The sequence below is a fragment of the Embiotoca jacksoni genome, unplaced genomic scaffold (genome assembly GCF_022577435.1).
Source record: "Embiotoca jacksoni isolate LCO1_2020_lvr unplaced genomic scaffold, fEmbJac1.0.p SCAF_7, whole genome shotgun sequence".
Taxonomy (NCBI): domain Eukaryota; kingdom Metazoa; phylum Chordata; class Actinopteri; family Embiotocidae; genus Embiotoca; species Embiotoca jacksoni.
Genome location: NW_027185425.1, coordinates 13326583 through 13351341, shown reverse-complemented (window position 1 = coordinate 13351341; position 24759 = coordinate 13326583). Strand labels below are relative to the sequence as shown.

Sequence of the window (24759 nt, the reverse complement as noted above, 5' to 3'; positions counted from 1 at the left end):
CCGTGCTGAGATTCCCCGCAGTGCGCAATAGATCTCAACGTATTAATAAATGCATATTCTCTCAGCATCCTCAGTATTGTCTTTACTATCACTGAGGACAGCAAATGTAATGCCCTGTTGTTGAAGTGTACGCTTCCATAGCAACCAAACTGCTCTGCAGATGGACGTTTGTTAAATGTGTATTTGCTGTCATCTAGTGGACAAAGAGGTAAATGCTGAATGTGGTGTAATGAAATATCTGTGCAATAGGGGTCACTGTAAGGTCATTTTTCACATCTCCGTGGGTTTTGTTTATTCGCCTTTGAAAGGCCACTTTGGATTAGTGTGGGAACTAAACTGCTCTGCGTAAAATGACCACTAGATGTCAGTAAATGGATTTACTTTGTAAGGACTTTCGGTGCCTAAATAGGGGAGAGGTGATCAAGGGCATGTTTAACTAGTGCTCATTCATGTCTGTAGTTTACACATAAGATGCAGTTTGTGGTTTTTACATGCTTTTTGTTTTTAAGGAGCTTTGAAATGTTTCTCATCGGTGCAGTTGAACACTCACATGGGAATCGTTTGGGGATATTTAAACCACCATGCAAACTTTAGCCTCAGGGTGTGAGAGGGGGGGGGGGGACTCATTTGCAGAGAGAAACAGAAAAAAATACATCGGACACGGGTTCAAAGGCCTGCGATTAGGTGTTTAACACAGTTGGCTTTCCACTCAGGTTTTAGTCATTGGTCCACTCTCACAGATTTGGGAGGAGCTTGATTAGTATTCTGCCCACTTGCTTTTGGAAACTTGTAAAACAAATATGCCAATTATTCGTACAGCGTCCAATCACAGTGACAGAAACTCTTTCAACTTTGCTCCTGCCCTAGAGCTAAGGCAAATACCTGAAGTCTTAAAATGTGTGTGTCTGTGTGTGTGTGTAACTGTATATAGGTGTAGGTTTGCTTGCTCAGTGTTGATGGCTGCATAGAGTAGTTTTCTTTCAGGGTCCAGCAGTGGGGGCAGAATTACTCCCCACTCCCTTCCCGCCCTCCTCATCGCTCCATCCATTGCTCTCCCCTCTCTCCTCCTGAGTGGATTTTTTTTTTTTCTTCCTCCGGGGCTGTGCACATAGCACCCCCCACCCCCCCACCCCTCTTTCTTCTCCAGCAGCTTTGCTCCACCAGCTCTGCACTGTGCCGGCCTGGAGAGGAGTAAAGGAGCGAAAAGAGGAGCGCGAAGAGAAGATTTGCTGAAGCGAGGAGAGACGGACGGGGGAGAGGGACCATGGCTGCTCTCTCTGCCTTGCTGAAGACCTGGGTTATACTGCAGACCTTGTGCCTGGCTCTGGCCCAAGTGGTGAGTGGATATGGGAGGTTTAGACCTGCTCGGTTCGGGCTTACCTCTTCTTATTCAGGGGAACAGGGGATAAGGGGCCCACCTGAAAGGGCCAGCGGACTCTCGATATCTTGATCTTATAGGTTGTGATTAGAAATACCAGGGGCTGGAAGCACAGATGTATGTGTGGTGAACACCTGGCTTTGTAGCATGAATGTAAAAGAAAAGAAGAGTTTGAAATGGGTTTTCTGCCGTGAAGACAAAATAAAAGCGGACTATCTTCGGTGGATTATCATGCTTATCGTCTTTGGACTCTTATCTCTTCTTAACTGAGATGCTGCTATTGAAGCCATGGATTTATCATTACCTTTGTTATTTCTGTGGCCACCAAGAGGACTGTTATTTATCTAAGAACGAAGGAAAACATTGACATTTTCTCTTTTTCAGGGGCAAACTTAGCATCCGTGACAGATAAAAAATCAGCGGGGCTGTGACACACACACAAACTTTGTCCACTAAGCGTGAAAGCCCCCATGTAAACAGACACCTTCATGTTATCTGCTGGACATACAACACCGTTTTCTTTTTACCACTTTCAAGGATTTTTTTTTTTTTATTATTATTATTTTTTTTATTTTTGAACTTGAAGAATTGGATTAAGTTATTATTATTATTTTATTTTTTTTCATGTGATGGACTGATGCACTTAGATGATATTCAAGACAGGCAGTGGGGATGGAGAGAGAGAGGTGTGTGTGGGAGGTGGGTGGGGGGGTGATAAACAGAGCCAGTCTCATGACCCCTCCTCCCACATTCCTCCTCAGTCCTTTCTTTTTACCCCTCAAATATGACAGTTTTATTCAACACCTTTCTGTTACTTTGCTTTATATTGTTTTGTCTGGAGGCTTTCATGCCTCCATCACAGTCAGGATACATTCAGTGGATGTTTGGTCTAGAATGTCCCACAATGCTGTAACCTGGCCAAAATGTACTAGTTTAATGTACATTAGCTATTACTATTTATTATATATTTAACAGCTGCAGTTACAATAAGTTTTTCATTGATTCATTTAAATAATGCTGTTTGTGTGCAATTCAAAAATTGAAGAAATATACATTCTGTAAATACCACCAATAAAAACATGAAGCTGAGGTTAAAGTGACAGTAAATGTGGGTTAAATAGCATTATATATACTGCAATCTGAGTTACTCCATATCAATGACACATTCACTTGACTATTACTTATTGGATAAAAAGTATCTCCATGCTGATTTATAGTAATGTAATGTAAAAACCTTAAAGAGCTATATTGTACTCTATTACTACAATATTAGTGTTGCTATGTTTAAATAATCATAGAATTGTCATAACTGTTTGACATATTTGTTTGTTGCCTGTGTTTCAGAGGGGTCCCCCTGGGCCTAAGGGCCAGCCAGGCCCATCAGGCCCCTCTGGCACTCCTGGGTCAGATGGCATCGATGTGAGTATCCACGGCAGGTTTGCCCGACAGGTTTTTTTTACAAAGATCCTCATTGTGCTGGCGAAATACCAAAACCCAGCTCCGCAGTACTGGAGTCTTACCAGCAGAGTGCACTGTAAATGAAAACACAGCGGCACAAAAGGGCTCTGTTCCCAGCAGAGAGAGGGGTCTTTGAGAAGGGGTGCTGAGCTCAGACCCAAGTTTGTGTCGCAGTAATGTGATACGTGCGAGTTATTCCGAGGGCCGACTACAGACAGGTCTTATAAATGTGCTGGAAAGGGAAGCTGCTGTGCTGGTGGAGCAGGAAACAAGCTGGATGTGTAGAGATAACATGCTTGGCTGCTCAATCCAAAATCAAATGTGAACAGACGTTTTAAAGCACCATCTTTTTTTTTTTTCTTCTTTTTTTTAAATAAAAATAAAAGCCCATAATCGTGCAGTAAACTGTGTCACCCTCGTACATAAATAAACTTTATGTAGTTATATTTTTCTCTTGACTCGACCTGAAACACATCCAAAAGCTGAAAGGCGGGATGTCAACCTGAAGCCAGCCTTTGTAGATAAACTTTAGACCCCTAAAGGTTAAATTGTTGATTCAGGGCGTCCGGGTCTGTTTAGACTCTGGTCAGTGGAACATCAATGTTGCAGTACATTATGTATTTATGCAGAGGCATTATAGGCATCTGAGCACCAGCATAACATTGTCCTGTTTTATGTTCTTTTCTAAAATGTGGAGATTCCTGATCAATTTGGATCCATTTTTTAAAGTTGCATCGATCATTTATATTACTGAATGCACAGCGATGGACATTCAGGTGATAGATATGATACAGAGTTGAACAAAAACAATAATTGTTATGCATGAGTCTAACAGGAGATGTAATCTCCCCTGCTCTGTGTCTCTGCAGGGAGATAAGGGACCTCCTGGCCCCCCTGGTTCACCAGTAAGTTTTTGTGCTGTACTGTTTGTTAGATGTATTATTCAAGCAACTTTTGATTTACCTGGACCTGGTTTTCTTCATGACTGTCCTGTGTGTCCTACTGTAGGGGCAAAAGGGAGAGCCTGGAGAGTCGGGTCCTGATGGACCACCAGGAGAGAATGGCATTGATGTAAGTCAACTGACTGCTGAGGGGACGGGGGTGTTGTTTATGTGAAAGAAAGGACCAAATAGAGAGAAAATTCTTCTGAAATGACAAAGAAATGAGAGGCTTCAGGTACAAATTTAAATGAAAAAAATGGCAAAGAAAAAGCCTGATAAGAATGACATAAAAAATTGCAATCATATAATTTTTCAAATGAAAATATATGTATTCCTTTGCTACCAACAGTCTGACTGACTGATTTAAGGATTTATTTATTTCCCAAGGAAATTAACCCTACTTCTGAAACACTCGGTTCTCAAACCTTTGAAAATGCAGGGCCAGTTCTTAAAAGGCAATAAGGCATCATGAAGGAAAAGAGATTATTGTCAACAATCTATCTATTTGTTAATGCTGATTGTCAGAAATGATATGGCAATCAAAAACAGACATAAAAAACAGGAAGAGGGCTATTTTTTAAGACAACTACGCACATTTGATGGAACACTTCAATGTCCACTTATAGCACTAGCATCATGTTATCTCTATCAGCAGTGGAGTTTGCTCAGTTGTCATGGAGATAGGTCAGTTTACATAAACATGTTACTACTATGTTCTGATATGTTATGAGGTAGGATATGTATTAAAAGTATTGCACCTTAATAATGTGCACAGTGGGTTTTTTGTGCTCATGCATATTAAGCATTAAGACGTTCCCTCAATGTCTTGGGTTTTAATAACAGATATAAAGTCATGGCACTGCAGAGCTGAATATCAAACTCCTAGCCGGTTTATTGTAATCATAGTGATTGCATAACAAACATTTTAATTTCATTGAATAGTCTTTTTTTTGGGGCATCTTATTGGGAGTCATCTCTCAACGAGTTGAATATACTTTATATCAACCCCATTACAGCAGTATATCTGGCTATATACACTAATCAAGTATCTAGTAGCCACAGGTAGCGTGGAGATGCAGATAAAGACATGTAGACGAGTTTTAAATCATTTTCAAGCTTCATTTATGGATTAACTTGATAATAAGTGTGTTGAAGCTTTTCTCAAGGCAGTCAGCCCCGGTTGCTGCTTCAATCAGAGGAAAATAGAGTGTCAATGCCAAATGGTCACATGCTAAAAGTAGCACACACACACACACACACACACACACACACACACACACACACACACACACACACACACACACACACACATTCCTCAGAGGTTTAGCCAGTAATCCGCCCCGGAATCTCAATCTCAGGTTGGTTTCCCAATTACTTCCACGAACATTGTCAGCTTCGATCAAATGTGTGGTTAACCTTGTCCTAAGATCACATGTAGCCTCTGGAAAGCCCTGTGGTAACTGATAGTTTCCTTTTAGACCTACCTACCTTGACCTCATGTACAACATATGCACCTGTTTGCATCTCTTTCTATCTGCCGTCAGGGTTTGATTGGAGCAAAGGGTGATCGAGGTCCTCTTGGGAATCCTGGTCCAAAGGCAAGTGTCTAATCCTTAACGTGAAACGATTATCAGAACAAATGCACTATTATACTGCTGCTCTGTGCAAAACCTATGCTTGTTTCTGGTAGAATAAAGCTGTCATTTTTCACAAAGGTTAGTTTTATAGGGAAAAAAAAATATTTTATCTAACTCGCTTATTTCATTCCATGGCGATATTGTCCTAATTTATTTGTGTAAGATTCTAACATGTAAGCTCCATAGTTATGTTGCTGTTTTCTGTTATTTGCAGGGTCAATCAGGTCCAAGTGGTGAGCCCGGACCTCCGGTAAGTAAAGTATTTAATCATCTTTTTTTTTATGTGCGTTTAACACAACAGTGCTACAAAAACAAATCTACCTTGCTTTTTTTTTTTTTGTACACTATAAAAAAGAAGATAAAATACAGATAAGAAATTATGACTAGTTAATACACAAGATCATTTTCATACAGCCATGAGAGACATGCAGGTAGAGCCAGTGTTCTGCCACACAGATTTCTACTTATTTTCTGACATCTTTATGATTTTTGCCTTCCTTAGATAATGGATCATTTTGCCTTTTTAAGGGCTTCACGGCAAATTTATTTTTGATAGCAGCATTCAGACACAAGGAAATTCAAAGTGCTTTAAATGGGCCTACAAAGGAAAAATTATAAGTAAGATATTAGGAAGAAACTAAAATTGCTTTCAAAAGATAATAAAAACAAGGCAATTATTTCTAAGGCATTTATCGAGTCACAGAATTACAAGGCGTTAAAATTGAGATTACATATTCAATTTACTGGGAAGCCTCAGCAGATAATAATGTTTTAAGGCCTGATTTAAAAGAGTTAGCAGTTTTAGCACACCTCCAGTATTTAGGAAGATTGTCCACAGGTGGGGAGGATAAAAACAAAAGTTGCTTTGTCTTGCTTGGTTTGGATTCTGAAAAAAACAAGTAAACCTGAACCAGCTGACCTGAGGAGTCTGGATGATTAGGTACAAGTAAATACAATGTGTATTCAGGCCAGATATGCTTCCAAACAGTTGTGTTTACAGGAGATGCATTTCTGATGTGACAAGGAATCCCAATCAGACCCCTTTTTGGGGGTCAGCTAAAATGTTTGGGAACCCTTGTTTTACCTTTAACACAGCATTGTATTTTATAAGCTAATGTCAGGTCTGAAAAGCACAGAGTAACTAAAGCTACCAGGTAAATATAGTAGACATCTAAAGTGTAAAGTGGCATAAAAAATGGAATTACTTGGGTAAAGTAGTTGTAAAACTGCACTCCATTCTAGTACTTGAGTAAATATGCATGTATGAAAGATGTCGGACTAATTAGATAACATTGTGTCATAAGGCTGTCATGGTTCTTTAGAAATGAGTAACGGCTGCCTGAATTAGGCATTGTCAGAAGCGGAGTCAGTTCCCTAACAAACATATTGTAACCCAGAAGGCAACTTCCCGAACCCCTGCTTTGTCATGCCTGAATGCCTGACCAGCTGTGCCCTCTTTAGGGTTTAGTTTACCCAGATGTGGCATATGCTTTCTGCAGCTGACATGAGCCTTGGTCCTCCACCCAAGTCTGGTAAAATGAGCCACATTTTATTTCCGTATTATCATTAAACGCAACCACTGGCTTCAAGCACATCAGCAACATCTGTAGCACAGCACGACTACCACTAGGTGGTGCTCAGTGTCCGTCTAGCACACATCCCCCATTACATTTAAGTTCACAGTCATCCAATGTCATGCTTGAATGCAACACTATTAGTTAATCCTTTGTTTAGCATGAACAGGCGTCCTGTCTGGGGGCTGGGCTATACACCCAGCTGTCTTATACACTGCACAGACAGGAGATCCTGCCCTGTGGGCTCTTCTTCCTCCATGAAGGCTTACTTCATTAATTACTTTGTTTATAATTAATTCCAAGCAGAAGACACAGCAAACACAAACTGATTGTGTTCTGTGTCTTTGTTCTTGAGCACTGGTTAACCTGCGCTGACACTGTACACATGCATTACTGAATTGCTGCTTTTGGTATTAATCAGGCCTTCTCAAACATGAATTGATACTCTAATGGATTGGTTCCACTTGTTATACAGTAATTTCACCCCTCGTCCCTTCTGTCCACACAGGGAATCGGCCTCCCAGGTCTGGCTGTAAGTAGTTTATATGTACAGAAATGCTTTTATCTCTTAATAACTATGCTCTGAGATGTGCACATTTTTTTGTGGTTGGTGGGATATTTACATGTGTTCTCTCTTGCGGTCACTGACTATGTCATGCTCTGTCTAGGGTGCTCCGGGGCCAATTGGTCTTCCCGGTGAAATTGGATCAACTGGCCCAAAGGTAGGACGCCGGGTTCAGTTTATCATTCTGGCTTCATGACTTATAAACATACGCTGCCAGAATCTTCATATTTTCAGCATCTCATTCACAGCTTCTTTTTTGTCTTGCCTTTATTTAGGGTATCTTGGGAACACCTGGACCTGGAGGACTTCCTGGACCTCCTGGCAAACCAGTAAGTGTCCAGCCAGGAAAAATATCATCCGCTGTCATTGTTTTCTGATTTCTAACATAAAAAAATATGATGATGGAGCTAAGATTTGGGATGGCAGTGAGCCAAGTTGTGACATTTGAGGGGTACCACCTTTTCGAAAATCGTCTCTATGTCTCTATTATAATACAACGTGTAAGTATCTTTGTTTTATATCCACTTTTTGTAAATCCAATAAGCAGGTATAAAAATAACTAGGTCGTTAGTTTAAGCATCTATAATGGCAATTACGATACACAGTTTTGCTATTGCTACAATGGCCTATGTTTGGTCACTGTTGATCTTTACTGCCATGTACTGGATCTTAAGATGTTTGACATCTAGTAGGCCAGATATTAATAAAAGTGAAAAATAATTCATGGTTCCGGCTAGTGATTTGAATCCGCTCCAAGATGTAATGGTTTCTTCCTTAGTCCAAGTTACACACTCCCACTAAATAAAATAATAATAAAAATAGGGCCAGTCATTTTACTGTAATCCTGATGACAAACAAACAAACCCCACCTTTAAAAATAACCTCCTTTAAGGAGTTCATAACTATTTTAATTTTTTTTTTTTTAAATTATCTCTTTTAATTTACAGAACATTTTACAGTTGAAATTCTTTTTGTGTCAGTGCCCTCTGGTAGGTAAACTGTGCAACGGGCCCACCTCATCCCAACTGCAAAAAACATAAACGTTAAAGTGCTGCTTGGATAAACCTAAACTTCCTCCACAGAGAGGAAGTCACAGTAAATCATTTAATATCATGTTTTTTTTTGGTGAGGCCAGTGAGATTAGCTGTCAAAAGTAAAAAAAATAAAATAAGCTACCAGCAGATCTTTGAGCTTAATCGAGCATGTAGTTCCATCAGTCTAATTGCTGTTGACCTACATTACAGAATAGGAGTGTAAAAGAAAGGCAATGACCAACTGCTAATAACATGTTGAATGTGTGCTCTGTTCAGCATAACCAACAGCAGTTATTGTATTTTTTTAAATGCGCTGTATGGTAACAAAGCACCCAGCACATCCAGAACCCACTGCTGTGCAGGTCCCAGACGACAGTAAGTGGTGACATACCAAAAACAGTTTTGAGCGGTACCCTGTCAAGTCTATTTTCCAGCGTTGTATGTACTCTCCTGTGTGCATTTCTGGCTGACTCCAAGAAGAGGGGTGGGGGTGTCTTCATTGAGAGTGATGCTCCCAGCCCAGGGGAGTGTATTTGTTTAGTTTTAGTGCTGTCCTAGGGTAAATAAACCCCCATTAGATCAGTGGGCTGTCTCATTTGACTGTAGCAGGAATACATCAGCCCCGGTAGAGATACTTTACTTTCTAACTCAATCTATAAACAGAGAAGGAAAGATGGAGGGAGAAATAGATAGAGAGAATAAGAGAGTGCTGGCTCAGCTCAAGGGAGAGGAATCAAGTGCCAACTGTGACCAAGTGACTGTCCTGTCCTCACTATCTGTCTGTTTAGGGTCCTCCAGGCAAATTCATTGGTGGAGAAGAGGGCAGTGCAGACTTCCAGGTAAGAGCTTAGGTCATCTCCTTTTTTGGGGGAAATCTGTCCTGACACATCTTAAATTTTCATAATCCATATATTTCCTTCTCTCTACAACAGTGTCCTCTTACCTGTCCATCAGGACCGAAAGGCCCCCAGGGACTGCAGGGAGTGAAGGTGAGTAGTCTGCTTGTTTCAAGCTTCAATGATTATTTTACATTACAAAGCTGTTGTGAAATAATCCTGACTGATTGTCGCCTTCCAGGGACACAAAGGACGTTCCGGTGTTCTCGGAGAGCCTGGTAGCATCGGAAAGCTGGTGAGCAGCACAAACTGAACTAGAGAGGCTACACGCATGCTCTTAAATGCCATACATGTACAAGTTGTACAGTCTTGCTCACTTACCACCATTCACGACCAGAAGAGGCAAGGATTACCTCTAATGAAGCCCCCCGAGGCACATGACTGGCACTAATCTGGCTGCGATTAGTCAGCCCTGGCCCCGGCCCTACAGTCAGCACACAGTGAGCCAGATGAAAGCGGTGGTGAGGAGCCAGGTACATGAAGGGGAGGACGAGAAAGTCAGGGTTCATGCAGCCCTCTCACCTCGCTGTATTAAGCAGAGCTAATGAGCACACAGTGGGCTCCAAGGGAACGGCGAGCCAAGCCCCAGGAATTAGCCTCTGATCTTCCCACACAAGGAGCCTTCTGGCAGAGCGTAGATGCTCAAAACACTCAACGCACCAAGTCACTGCTCCTCCCAGGCCGAGCAGCGTGTTGGAAGACCTGCCTCGACCAACGGTTGCACTGAGGCGCTGCTCTGTTCTTTTCTTCTCCTTAAAGACAACCAGCAGGAGCTGTTTACATCCGCGTTGGCTTCAGCTGAGGCTAAAACGCAGATACTCTCTGCAAAAAATGTATTGTTGTCGACTTAGTATACAGTAATATCAAGTAGATTTGCGATGCCAAAGATTGAGCAAGACTATCATATTTATCTTGAAAGTGCTGAAAAATTAAACAAAGTGATGGCCTAAGCCTTGACTGGACCGACTGACACTGGTGAAAATGGGAATAAACCAGTAGAATGAGCAAAAGTATCAGTTTTATTGGTGCATAAAAGAATTGTGTTATGTATTAGGAAGTTAGCTGAGGCAAGAGATACCACTATTATGTCTGTATGTGTAAATATATATGCTAATGTGGAGGGGAAATTATTAAAATAGCTTAGCTTGGTTTATTGCTGAGCTGAGGCAGCGGGAAACAGCTCACAAATCCTACCAGCATCTCTGAAGCTTACTGATTATGATGTCTTTTGTTTGTTTCATCTATTCACTTCTCCATACACAAACAAGTTGTGGCTTTATGAGGAGTAACTGTAAGTCTTCTGATTGTTTTTTTTCTGTTTTCCCCTGCTGTTTGTGTTAATACTAAGCTCAGCTAAGATAAGCCCCTCAAGACTCAAACTCCATATTTAATTAGACTGTACGGAAGGAGGTCAAAGTGCACAACCCCATGAATGTCATAGAAAACCCACCTGGTTGCTCCTCACCTGCCACACTTTCTTCGGTCTTGAAAAGTGACATTATTCCCCTCTTGAAACATGAATGTCGCTCAAAATACCTTCCCCAGGCTCATCACTTTATTGCCTTGGGCTTTCCGAAGGACTTCAAGGGTCTCCGTTGCTGATTTCCTAAGTTTGACACAAATTTGATGTGCGCTCTCTGCTCATGTTCTTTAATAATGCCAGTCATATTCAAGAATGCCCAATTTCGGTGCCAAGACCACCTGAAGATGATTATTGGAGCAGGTGGCGGTCAGGTTTCCTTTAGTGTGAATTCATTTTTTTTCACCAGCTAGCTCTAGCCTAGCCATTTAGCTCCAGCTGGATTTCTATCAAGCTTGACTTATAGCAAGTAAAAAAAGTAAACAACCATCAAAGGCCGGCTCATCAAAAGCAACCATCAAAAATTGGTTTCAACCGGATCTCCCTCCAGCTCCAGGTTTTCTTGGGTCAAGCTCTGTAGACACGCACACCAGACACAATACGACCTCCTACAAGTCTGGGAGAATATTGCGAATGTGCCATAATTGTTAGGTACATTTGCTGCGGAGAGAAGTGTACAACTAATCAGTCTGCTCTTTTGCTTTTCCTGCCCAGGGCATCAAGGGAGAAATAGGCCTCTCTGGGGAACAGGGCATCCCAGGACCTTCGGTATGCTGACAATTCAACACATTGTCGCTTCACAGTTTTAAATATAAGCTAATCCACAATTGTTTTCGCATATTATAATCTTAAATTGACATTTGTGGTGCTCTTGTGTCACGATCATGCTCCAGTCTCTTGTCTTATCCTTTTTTTTACCTTCCTTCAAAGGGTCCAATTGGTCTGAGGGGTTATCCAGGAATGATGGGTCCCAAAGGAGAGGCAGTGAGTACCTCGTTTCTTTTATCACACTCGCACAGAACTTTATTGTCTCCTTTGTCTTCGGGAACATGGCTGTTCTCATTCTCGGATGAGCACCAAGGAGGCACAGCCAGATTTGCCCCGACTACACAAACATCATCCATTACCAGCAATGGGGACATATGGAAATGATGCTAACACAAATCTCTCTCCTTCTCTAATGAGTTGGGGTTGTCTGGGTCCACGGTGCCTCCATCTGTAGTTAATGATCCGTTGTAGCCATCCATCTTGCTGTTAACATTATCCGCGTTAGCCAAGTTAGCACCCCGGCTTAGTGCCAAAGCAAGAGTGGCTGGCTCTCTGTGTAGCTCCCATTAGTGAAGTGAGTTAAGTGCTAATTATCCCTTTATCACAGTTAATATAAGGCTACTGTGACTTAGCTTCCTCTCTGATCTGAGCTGATTGATGGCACTTTGTTGTTTTCCCGTAGGGTCCTCGTGGTTATAAGGGCATCAACGGACCTGTAGGAATTCCTGGGCCTCCTGTAAGGACACACACACACACACACACACACACACACACAAGCACACACCAAGACACGCAAACAAATACTCAACTACTCACAGAAAACTAGGTATTTACACACACTGTAAGTACTCTGAGCATCTTCCTTTTTATTATAGGGTGAAGAAGGACCTCAGGGACCGCCTGGAGAGGCAGGGGACAAGGGAGACAAAGTGGGTGACACTCCTAGTGTTTTCCCTTGAAGTTTATTGTCAAAGCCTTAGCAATAAGAGATGTAACATTCTTCAGAACTTGAATGGGGACAGTGATCCTGATGTGCATTGTGAACGCACAGAGGCTGATTTTGTTATCTTTGCAGGGCAGCCGAGGTATCCAGGGCCCGCAGGGTGCGGTTGGCAAAAAGGGAGAGAATGTGAGTGAATGCAGCTTTGTTTGTGCGCTGCACAGGTGTTTCAGAAAGTGTGCCAAAATGGAGCCCACTGACTCATCTGCCTGCTTTTTCAGGGTCTGCCGGGTATTGATGGAAAAGATGGCACACCTGGTATTCCTGGAATCAAGGTGAGTGTGTGCCAGACGAGACAAATGATGAGTAACTTTAATTTGAGTAAAAGATGGCCAGTTATTGTTCTTATGCTCTCTTTTTGAATGCAGGGTGGCCCTGGACAGTCTGGGATGCCTGGTCCTCCTGGTCCTCAGGGAGCAGCGGTGAGTGATCTTTCAGCGTGGTGAGGTGGTGGTGGTGGTGGTGGGGGGGGGGGGGGGGCAGGATGTATGGTTGTCTGCGGATTGTTCAGCAAACATGTAAATAAACAGTTATTGTCACTCAGACCACATAGAGGGGCCAATCTGTTCTCCTCCTCAGTTCAACAAAGCCAGAAGACAGACAGAGGAAAGCAGCGTGAAGCAGCCTGTACATTTTTGGTGTGTTTTGTTTTTCCGGGCAGTCATCCAGGTTAACGGTGACCCTGCGACCCACGCTGTTTTAGAATATAAACCACCTTGAAAAGGCATTCTCCCTCCCACCGCAAGCGATTTATCACAATCAGACCAGTGGGTGTACACAAGTGTGTGTTTGTGTGCGCGTCATTCTGACTAAGGGGTAATGGAGCGTGAGATGCACACTTTGCTGTGTGGTCACTGCGGTGACACTAACACTGCTGCAAACTCAAACACCGTAACTTGGCCTGCTTTATGCCCCGCTGTGATACACCAACGCATAAATACACACACACAGAATCTCCGCAAGGTGTATGGCTGTGGCTGTCACTAGGCCTGTTTTCATTATCCCTATTATATCTGGTATCTACATTATTAGCAGAACACTCATATATTCAATCACACTGGCATTTTTAGGTTTGTTCTCTATTTCCAGAATGTGCAGGATGCCTTGTAACTTTGATCTGAACTGTTTTCACTCTTTATTAATTCTGTCTGTAGGGATTACCTGGGAGCCCGGGGGCAAAAGGGGGAGCTGGTGCTAAGGTATGCCTTACCTGTATTATTAAATTATGTCAACTTATGTTTATTTAAACATGTTTCTATTCTTCATTCTTTTTTTTTTTTTAATGGATACCTTTTTCTTATCATGTTCTCTTGCCAGGGGGAACCTGGCCTTCGGGGTCATATTGGCATGTCTGGTGCCTCAGGACCCCTGGTAAACATATACACACTTTCTTTTTTTTTACAGGTCTTACAAGCAGGGGGAATAATTGTTCTCTTGTATTCTCTTAGGGTGAGCCTGGTGTTCCTGGTGAGCCTGGTATGGAAGGAGTCCCTGGACCCAAGGTAGAAACCCAAAACTATTACATTAAAACACCAACAAACTGCTGCTTCAAACGTGACTTCACACCTACGCTGTCTCATGCAGGGTGACCGAGGCCAGCGGGGAGAGGTTGGGCCGCAGGGAGTCGTCGGCAAGCCTGTGAGTTGCATTAGGTCTTTTTCCAATGCGTTTTTAAGCCGATTCAGGGACGCACTCCTAACACCATTTCTGTCATTGCCCAACAGGGAGGCAAAGGAGAGAGAGGGCCCATCGGTGTCCCAGGTGCCCAGGGTCTCAGTGGAACAAAGGGAGACAAGGTCTGTGAACAAATACAAAAAAAATACATATATCAATGTGTGTAAAAAAGTGCATTAGCACAGTTTAGAGTGATGCAGTTACACAGACTTGTCCATTGGGGGCACAGTTTACCCACAAATAGAAGTCAGATAAGTCCACAGAAAATCATTGAACGAGGCAGGCAATATAAATGATAATGGAAGCATCCTCATCATCCTTGTTGTAAAGATGAGACAACATCTTTCTTACTTTGTGATCTTTGGTGTCAATCAGTATTTAGTTCTGGTGTCTTTTAAGTATGATATATTCTAGACTTTACCACATTTCCATGAACTCTTCCCGTCTCTCCTCCCAGGGCTTCCAAGGAAAGGTCGGGTCCAAGGGAGACGTCGTGAGTAACGTTTTTGCTCTTTCAATCCAGAAACTCGTTTATTTCCTGCTCACCAGTACTTCCCCCTCTGTCCCTCTTCATTTTGTCATTTCCATCACTTTCAGGGTGACCCCGGCGTTGAGGGATTGGCTGGCGAGAAAGGTGAAAAGGTAAAAGCTATTCCGGCTCAACCTAAAGCTGTTTTTTTTTTTTTTTTTTTTTTTTACTTTTTCTTGCAAAGAACCCCAAAAACAAATATATAGTAAAACTTTCCGACTTAAGATAAGAAGGTTTAAACTCTTGGTTCTGAAGGCATCAAAGCAGAGCAATATGCAGCAGGAAATGTTTGCACCATACCAAAGTTAAGAAGAAGAAGAGGATGTCTGTCTTTGAAATTGCATACAAATCACCACCGTAATCCAGATGGCATAAGAGCTATTAACATGACAGTGAAGCAATGATGCACGTTGGTTCTTTGAAGCTGCGTTTTTAGACGTTTGTTTACAATATTCCTTTATGAATTATTGCTCAATGAGTGTCTCTGAGGCGACAATGATAGATGGAAGTGATGAGTGTGAAAATGACTGTCTGTCTTCACTGTGACAGGGTTTGTCTGGCGAACCCGGGCCCAAAGGACAGGTGAGAAAATCTGATGACTGTTTTGCAGTGGTGGAATGTAACGACGTACATTTCCTAAAGTACTGTACTTAAGTACAAATTTTAGATATATTTATTTTACTTGAGTGAGTATAGTTCTACTCCACTAAACTCTGAGGAAAATATTCTACTTTTTACTCAACTGCTTTGTCTAATAGCTTTAGTTACTTGTCAGATTACTGTTTTTCATACCCCTCCTGCTCAGTAAATGTCATCTAGCTCCAGATTTGGTGATTTTGAAGTTGAATTTTTCCAATAAACCAAAAAACCAAATGTTTGTTTATGGGCTGAAAAAGATTCTGCTACTTGTTAAGCTAAATATACTGTTTTTGAAGCCACATGGATTTGCTGTAAAATGACAGGTTCTTCCGAGCTAGTTAAATTTTGTGAGATATGTGGTTCTTACAGAACTGAAACGATGCAAACATATGAAAATCTAATAAAATATGATGCATTACTTTAGATTAAACTAAGCAACCGTACATATGTTTGTTAAAGTAAGCGCAACCTTAGATAACTACAACAGTAAAAGTCACATTAATACAGTCGAAATATGAATTTAAAACAGTAAAACTCTGACAGGGAGCAGTACTTTTAGTTTGAATAATTTAAGTACCTTTTGCTGATAATACGCACATATTATTACTTAAGTTAGGTTTTGAATACAGGACTTTAACTTGTTGTGGAGTATTTTCACAGTGTTGCAATTGTATTGAAGAAAATGACTTGATACTTCTTCCACCCCTGCTGTATGGCTGTTTTTATTGGCTCTCTTTTCATTGGTTGCATCAGGTTTTGCAACAGTTTGATTTATCTTACTTTACTCCTTATAAATCCTAATTTCTTTAATGCTCATCACTTCACAGCAAGGAATTAGGGGTGACCTCGGACACAATGGACCAACTGGAGACCCTGGTAAACCAGGAGACCAGGGACCTATAGGGCTGTCTGGTCCTAGGGGACTTAACGGAGAGCGAGGAGTACCCGGCATACCAGGCATTCGGGGACCACTAGTGAGTCCAGTTCACTCTTCTTCACAACATTTCTACAGGGAGTGATACTGATGAGTGTTTGGATGATTGCTGTCTCTTTACGATGCTCATTCTCCTCCTCCTCCTCCTCCTCCTCTCTCCAGGGACGCGATGCATCTGACCAGCACATCATCGAAGTGGTGCTGAAGATGTTGCAGGGTGAGCGTCTAGACTTGAATATTCACCTTTGATGTCCATAGGGGAGATTAGATAACTTCATTTCCCGAAACTACTTTCATCTCCTGAGCAATCAGCCGCTCGCCACCAAAGGTCGTTTAATCAAAATGATGATGCCCGCTCTTCTGTTCCAGAGAGGCTCGCAGCTGTGGCCGTGAGCACCAACAGAGCCGTGCTTGGTGGTGCAGGTGTAATGGGACCTCCCGGGCCCCCTGGACCTCCAGGGTCACCTGGCCCTCAGGGGCCACATGGCTTACCTGGTGGTCGTGGTATCCCTGGTATAATTGGAGCACATGGGCAGATTGGAAACACAGGGCTTAAAGGTAAAAGTTAACAGGATGGCGTTGATACTTTTGCCCAGAAGATGTTGAAAGTCTTTTTAGGCTACGTGCGATGCCTCTCCATCTTTGGTCTTCCACAGGAAAGAGAGGGGCAAAGGGAGATCGAGGAGATCCAGGTAAACCTCACCCAGGACCACCAGGACCCTCAGGAATACCAGGTAAGAGCTGATGCATCCTGTCATGGATTTCTGCAATATTTACTTGAGATTGTAAACAATCTCAGCAAATTTTGTACAAATGTTGCACAACTATCAACTACTGGATGTGTCTGTCTGCATCAAACCTCAATTTAATTAAAATGATGTGGGAAAACACAATGGCAATATGGCATTTATATCTGTTTCATGTTGTAACTTAAGGGATGTTACAGCCCGGCTGTGTCAAATTCCGACTCTGTCACGGCTGTTGGAGCGTGCCGGCTGTTTTCCTAAGTCCATCCTTTTGTATGTGTTAGGTCTATGTTTGCCAGAGCAGCACGTATCTCTGCAGCAAAATGAGAAGTGAAATACGCTTTGCACATGTTAAACAAATGCCTATGAAATGGCAGCAGAACAGTGTTTACGTTCGGTAGGCAGCAGGCCATTGACAGACATAAATCTGCTGATGTTACTAGCTGATGTGACAACAATGTCCCGTTTTCAAACTTGGGGCCGATCCCAACGTCCACCCTCCAAGAGTCAGACTTTGAGGGGCATCCCCGGTAAGTCCTCGAGGGTTTAGGGTTGTCCCACTATCAAATCATGGAGTCTGTGGCGGACATTTCGAGCCCTTTACGCACCCTTTTCCGTAAGTCCGCATTTCTGCTGACTTTGCCTGAGGGAATTACCCACAGTTCATAGCAAAACTCACGACGTATTAAACATGGTCGTCTTCTTTCCAATAAGTCCGGCTGCAGCTGGAAGCTTCTCATTTTCCTGCCCACAAACAAAGCATGGAGGGTGTTAAAAGTGACAGCACCTGGCTGCTCACTGCTCGTGGTTATTTCACTGGTACGTTTGTGCAATGGATTTACTAACATTAATAATGCCTTTTCTGGTAATTAGCAAAAATGTATACAAATTATAATATAGCCTAAAAAATATACTAAAAATAGTATATAGGTAGGTAGCTTTATTAATCCCCGAGGGGAAATTTTTTGATATATATATATATATATATATATATATATAATATTTTTCTTATTTTCATGATTCATTTTTTTGGTGTGGTACTTTTTCTTTTTCAATGGCTGTGAAGCAGCGTGTGGTGTCACGATGGAGTATCCGTATCCCATTTCAGCCCTCATGAACTCAAACACGCAAACACTGCAGCTGTGACGTCAGCTAAGTCAGTGAGGGTTTAGGGTGGACATTGGGATTGGGCCTTGAAGATGTCACTTGTTTCAGTGGGTCAGAGGTCAACATAGGGACAGAACTACTGCATCAACATGGATGACAACTAATAAGAATTATAATAAACTTAGTTTATATAGCATTTTTCAAAACAAAGTGTTTTACATGGTATTACTCAGATTCAAATATTTCAGGGCAAATAAAGTCAGGCAGAATTAATACAAATAAAATGGGATAAAATCACTAACAATATAGATAGCCCTTCCGTAACAGTAACGGGTAAGATGGCAAGAATAATAAAACACTATTTCAAAAAAAGATACGTTTTAAAAGACGTCACTGATCTTACGAGCCTCAGGTTCTCAGGCAGGGATTTTCCAGAACTAAAAGGGTCCTGACTGCAAATGCCTGTGACTTAGAGTCCCAGCAGAGTCCCGCCCAATGATTAAGAGGCAGCACTCTGCCTGAGAGGGAAGTAGCACCTCTCGGAAATGTCACTGCAAACTGAACCATGAAGTGGTTTATATATATGATCAGTAAAATCTGAAAATCAAATCTAAAATAAACTGATATCTGGTGAAGTGAGGCGATAACAGGGCTGTTGTGATTTTGTCTACTGCTGTCGGTTAAAAGCCAAGTAGCTGTGTTTTGTACCAGCTGAAGGCAAAAGGGATTTTTTTTTTTTTTTTTTTTTTTTGGAGGGGAGGTGGGGGGGCTTAATTCTGCATACAAAGAGTTACAGTAATCTAATTTAGATTAAATCAAAGTACTCAAGATCAGGCAGAAAGAGACAAAACACTTTGAGATGCTCCTTAACTGATAAAAACAGGATTTAATAACATTAGAAATATGTTTATCAAACAAAAGGTCAAATATGACACCCGGTGGTTCAAGTCGAAGTGGAGAAGTACAAGGAGTTGTGCGGTTGCGGACAGTCACATGCCTCATATAAGTCGCGATTCCTTCACTAAGTATGTTTCAGTTGCACTTCGTCACATTTTGCGTTAATGCACCCAACCTTTCCACCTCAGCCGAGCGTAAAAATCTTTTTTGCGACTTTTCGACTGTTTCATTGTTTCCAATCAGGTCTTTTATGGGCCAATTGAAAATGTGCATTAAAAAAAAGCAGGTGGATGGAAGTGCACTTACTGCCCACAGGTGAAGAAGAAGAGGAAGGATACAGTAAGCAACTCAAGGACTTGGCATTCCAGCTCTTGCCACAGGAGAGCCTGCTGAAAGGCATTTTAAAGGCATCATTAACTCCAGTCATTTAACAGATGCTCTTGAATAAGAGTGCAATAGGATTGCAGCAGTACAGTAATTCAAACAGTTGAGAGCGCACTCGCACTCAAATTCATTCTTACATACAGCACACACGTGTAATCAAAGTCCAGAGTGGGATTTCCAATGTTTGCAGGAATTTAAGGGCATTTGATCTCTTAAAAATCAATTGAAATCCTGACTTGATGTTGACCTCCCTCACTCCACAGGTCCTCCTGGTGTTGATGGTGTGGCTCGGGACGGTAGGCACGGCGAAACAGGACCTCAGGGATCAGCTGGAGAGGCTGGTCGCCCCGGTAAGGCGGGCCCGCAAGGTCTCCCACGGTTCTGCGAGACGGCGATGTGTCTGGCTGCGTCGGCGTACACCTCACCGAGACTACAAGAGGCAGGAAGAATCAAAGGACCCCATGTTTAGAGACCTGTCTCTCCATCAGCAGCTCACAGCACCTGGGAGAGAGGGAGAGACAGATGGAGAGCAGGTGAGAGACCACTCTTCTCAGTCGGGACAACATCAAGAACGAGAGGTGGGGGACAATAATAGTACGGTGAATGGAAAATGTATAGCCCCCTCACTCCCTCTAAGAACTGACAACCTGAAGTTTTGACTGATGGGGCATCATGATCTTAATCCCCCACATCACCATGACAACAGCAGCTCACAGCCACCCACTTCCTTCTGAATTTTCTCGTATTTTTGGATGATCTCAGTCAAATATCCCAGCCGTGTTCCAGCAGTGAAAGAGGAACAGGTTCAGATTGCATCTCCTTGTCTCCCACTAACATAGTGTCTATGAGCTCAGAGGAGCTGAAAACCAAACGTGGTTAAGGGTGCTTTTCTTTTACACCGTGGTCACTTTAAATGCTTTTATACATGCAATGCTGTTTCTTTTGCTTGAAACGTGTTTTGAACTTTAGATGCCCTGTCTGTCTTTCGACATCACGCCTGATGCCTTAAAAGTGTACAAAAAGGACCAATAAATGATTGCAGCCTAAATTTCCACTCAGCACTGTACTGTATTGTAAAATCTTTTCATCCGGAAGCCTGAGTGAAATTCTCAGTTTACCTCATGTGTACATTGCATCCCCCTTCCAATCCCCGCTTCCTACCCAAGTCTCATTTTAGAAACTAACGACTAGCTTTATCTCTTCCTCTTGTTGCCTGGCAACAGCATATCCCGATGGGCACTCCCATCTCCCACAATGCAGTGCTGTAAATCTTTGTAAATGTGTATGATTATTATGTAGAGAAAAATAAATGGGTTACGATATGCACCAACAAAAATCCTGTGCTAATGAACGCAGTGAGTAATAAGGAGTTCCTGCAGGAATATCAACTTTTCCTCAAAACTAATCAGTAAACAGTCCAAATGTGCTTTTTATGCCACTGTCAACTTTCTACAGGATTTCAGCAATTTAATGATTTATTTTGATCAAAACAAGGTATTTATTGTTTCTTTATATAGTCATCTGTAAAAAGGATTTGTTCTGGCTGTTCAGGTCATTCCAAACCAATAAAGAGGAACCTTTTGTAAAATCCAATGTTCTTCTGTATCATGTCTAGAATGGAAATCAATTTCTTTCACCTCCTTTTCTTTTTATTTCTCTTATTTCAAGTCTTTAATACTATTCAATCATGCATGTAAATAAACACCCATGCTTCCAAAGCTGCATACAGTATGCTCAGCTTTTGTTAATATTCTTGCACTGAGGACAAAGGTTTCCACTATACTATAGTATTTATGATCAAAGGCATGTGCATGTCTCTCAATTCTGCATTCAAAGTAAGATTTTTTTTTTTTTTTTTTTTTTTTTTTTTTAATGTTCTTATGAAGCTGCAAAAAACTGTAAAGCACATAATAGTTTGGAAAATAATTACAAGAAAGCAATATATACACAGGCTGAATATGCACAGACTGATCATTTACCTTACCATGACCCAATGTGTAAGTAAGCCCCTCGGCCAGAACGTCTCTTTGAAGTGACATCATATCTTGTGTTGGAAAGTCTATCAATAAATTATGAAGAAGCCTAGAAGACTAAAAAGTAGAAAATTACGTTGAAGGGTTACAAAAACTACAAAGGAACTCAAACAAATTTGGACATGACATATTTTGGACGACAAAAACTTTTGATCATTTTGAGTGACATCCTGTACTATGACAATTTTATGACATTATACAAAACATTTGGACATTTCGGACACCATACTATACTGATATACATACTATGATGTTTTCATGAAATTTTTGACGACATTTTATGACATTTTGGACAACATATGTTTTTATGAAATATTTGACGTAATACCAAGTGACGATTTTATGAAATTTTGCACGACATAACGTGGTATGAGGTTTTAATGATCTTTTTGACGACATACTGCTGTATGACTTTTTATGCTATTTTGAACAAAATACTGCAGTATACATTTTTTTTTACATTTTGTGCGACACGCTAAAGTATGACATTTTCATTCGATTTTGAATAACACGATAGCATAACATTTTTATGATATTTTAAATATCATTTTTTTGACATTTTGTACGACATACACATGAAAATGTTTTGCTATTTTGAACCACATAATATTGTATAACACTTATGATATTTTGGACGACATACTATAGTATAATTTTTGTGTAATATTTTGTACAACATATTAAACAATTAGACAATTTTATGCTATTTTTTAACAACATTTTTTTTATATATTTTGGATGACATGCTAATGTATGACATTTTATTCTATTTTGAAAAACATACTAAAGTATTAAATTTTTTTGACATGTTCGACGAGCTTAAGTATGACAGTTTTATGCTATTTTGAAAGACATACTTGTCTGACTTTTTTTTTAACATTTTGCACGGCATGCTATTCTATGAAATGACAATGTTATGCTATTTTGAACTACATATTATAAAAAAAAAAAAAAACATGATATTTTTCACAATATACTATAGTTTTCATTTTTTTCAACATTTTGTACAACAATAGTATGACTTTTTTTGATATTTTGGACCGACATGCTATATTATTTTTTCACATTTTGGACGACATATGACTGATTTTTCAATTTCGGATGACAATATAGTATAATATTTTTTCACATTTTGGACTAAAGTATGACTATCGAAAAAATTCATACTGTAGCATTTCGTCCAAAATATTTAAAAAAGTCATACTATTGTATGCCGTCAAAATGTCAAAAATAGTCATAATATAGCATGCCGTCCAAAATATGAATAAAAGTTATATTATAGCATGTCGTCCAAAATCGCCAACAAAAGTCAGACTATAGTAGGTCGTCCAAAATGTAAAAAGAATCCATCCATCCATCCATCATCTGCTTATCCGGGGTCGGGTCGCGGTGGCTAAGCAAGCTGACCCAGACTTCCCTCTCCCCTGCAACATTTTCCAGCTCCTCCTGGAAGATCCCGAGGGGTTCCCAGGCCAGTCGGGAGATATAATCCCTCCAGCGTGTCCTGGGTCTTCCCCGGGGTCTCCTGCCAGTTGGTCATGCCTGGAAAACCTCCAGAGGGAGGTGCCCAGGAGGATCCTGATCAGATGCCCGGACCACCTCAGCTTGACGCGAAGGAGTAGCGCCTCAACTCCAAGTTCCCTCCTGATGTCCGAACTCCTTACCCTATCCCTAAGGCTGAGCCCGGCCACCCTACTGAGGAAACTCATTTCGGCCGCTTTTCTGTAAAAAAGAATGTCATACTATATTATGCCAGCCAAAATATGAAAAAAAAAGTCATAGTATGGCATGTCGTCCACAATTTCAATAAGCCATACTATGGTATGGTGTCCAAAATCGCCAAATAAAAGTCATACTATAGTAGGCTGTCTAAAATGTGAGAAAAAGTCATTCTATAGCATGTTGTCCAAAATGTAAAAAGAATGTCATACGTATGTATGACTTTTTGGAATTCTCTTTTTTTTCACATTTTGGACTGCATGCTACAGTTTGACTTTTTGCACATTTTGGACGACATACGTATGACTTTTATGAAAGATCTGTAATGTAGGGTGGTACAGTGGTTAGCAGTGTTGCCACAGTGGTTAAGACTGTCACAGTGAGAGCGTTCTGGGTTCAAAACCAGGCCAATGTCCTTTTTGTTTGGACTTGCATGTTCTCCCTTTGTTTGTGTGGGTTCTCTGTAGTATGTAGGGCGGCACAGTGGCGCTGTGGTTAGCCCTGTCATCTCAAAGTGAGAGGGTTCCATGTTCGATCGCTGCCACAGTCCTTTTTGTGTGGACTTTACATGTTATCCATTTGTTTGTGGGTTTTATGTATTATTTAGGGGATCACAGTGGCGCAGTGGTTAGCCCTGTTTCCTTCCAGCGAGAGGGTTCCAGGATCAATCCCGGGCCAGGAGCCTGTGTGGGTTCTTAACAGGCAGTCTGGGTTCATCCCACCACATGTGGGAATAAAGACTTGAGTGGTGTGTGCTGGCTACTGGTGACATGTCTAGGGTATTCTGCCCTCACCCCAAAGTGAAGCAACATAAATGAATAAAACATTTTTTTCATTGACTGTATTGAAGTGGTTGATGTCTGGGGATGGCTGAGTCCAGGGATTTTTTTTGTGGGTGTGTGCGCTCTGTGCTGTGTCAATAAATGTCATGTCGTCCAAAATGTAAAACAAAGTAATACTATAGTAGGTCATCCAAAATGTAAAAAGAATGTCATACTACAGTATGTCATCCAAAATCTGAAACAAAAGTCATACTATAGCATGTCGTCCAAAATGTGAAAAATAAATCATAGTATAGCATGTCGTCAAAAATATGAAACTAAGTAATACTGTGGCATGTCTTCTAAAATGTGAATAAAATTCACATGTAGAATGTTGTACAAAATATGAATAAAAGTCTATAGCATGTCATCCAAAATTGCAAACCATATGCTATGGTATGACATTTTGGACGATATGACATTTTTGGGACATGTTGGACAACACGATAAAGTAAAACAATTGTATGGTATTTTGAACAAAGGGAAAAAACAAATACCAAGACTGAGATATTGAATAACTACAAAGAAAAAACAACTGTCAGTTTGAGTGGGTGAGAGATTGGTCGCCCTTCAGATGTCTGTGTACAAGGGCTGTTTTGTTTTTAATCTATCTGTGGATAGAGACGAGTATTTAAATAGTTTAATACAAAATATAATTACAATGA

General features: G+C 41.1%; 1 protein-coding gene across 1 annotated transcript; it reads left to right on the top strand.

Annotated features, from left to right (window-relative positions):
- Positions 1 to 1100: 1100 nt before the first annotated feature.
- Positions 1101 to 21180, top strand: col9a2 (procollagen, type IX, alpha 2). Its single transcript, XM_069176139.1, has 32 exons — positions 1101 to 1336; positions 2723 to 2797; positions 3706 to 3741; positions 3845 to 3907; positions 5322 to 5375; positions 5629 to 5664; positions 7497 to 7520; positions 7657 to 7710; positions 7829 to 7882; positions 9376 to 9426; positions 9520 to 9576; positions 9665 to 9718; positions 11558 to 11611; positions 11774 to 11827; positions 12294 to 12347; positions 12487 to 12540; positions 12687 to 12740; positions 12833 to 12886; positions 12980 to 13033; positions 13766 to 13810; positions 13929 to 13982; positions 14060 to 14113; positions 14196 to 14249; positions 14336 to 14407; positions 14743 to 14778; positions 14883 to 14927; positions 15364 to 15396; positions 16281 to 16427; positions 16550 to 16604; positions 16757 to 16945; positions 17044 to 17121; positions 19785 to 21180. The coding sequence occupies exons 1-32, from the start codon at positions 1265 to 1267 to the stop codon at positions 19988 to 19990; spliced, it is 2076 nt and encodes a 691-aa protein (XP_069032240.1). The 5' UTR covers positions 1101 to 1264; the 3' UTR covers positions 19991 to 21180.
- Positions 21181 to 24759: the final 3579 nt, after the last annotated feature.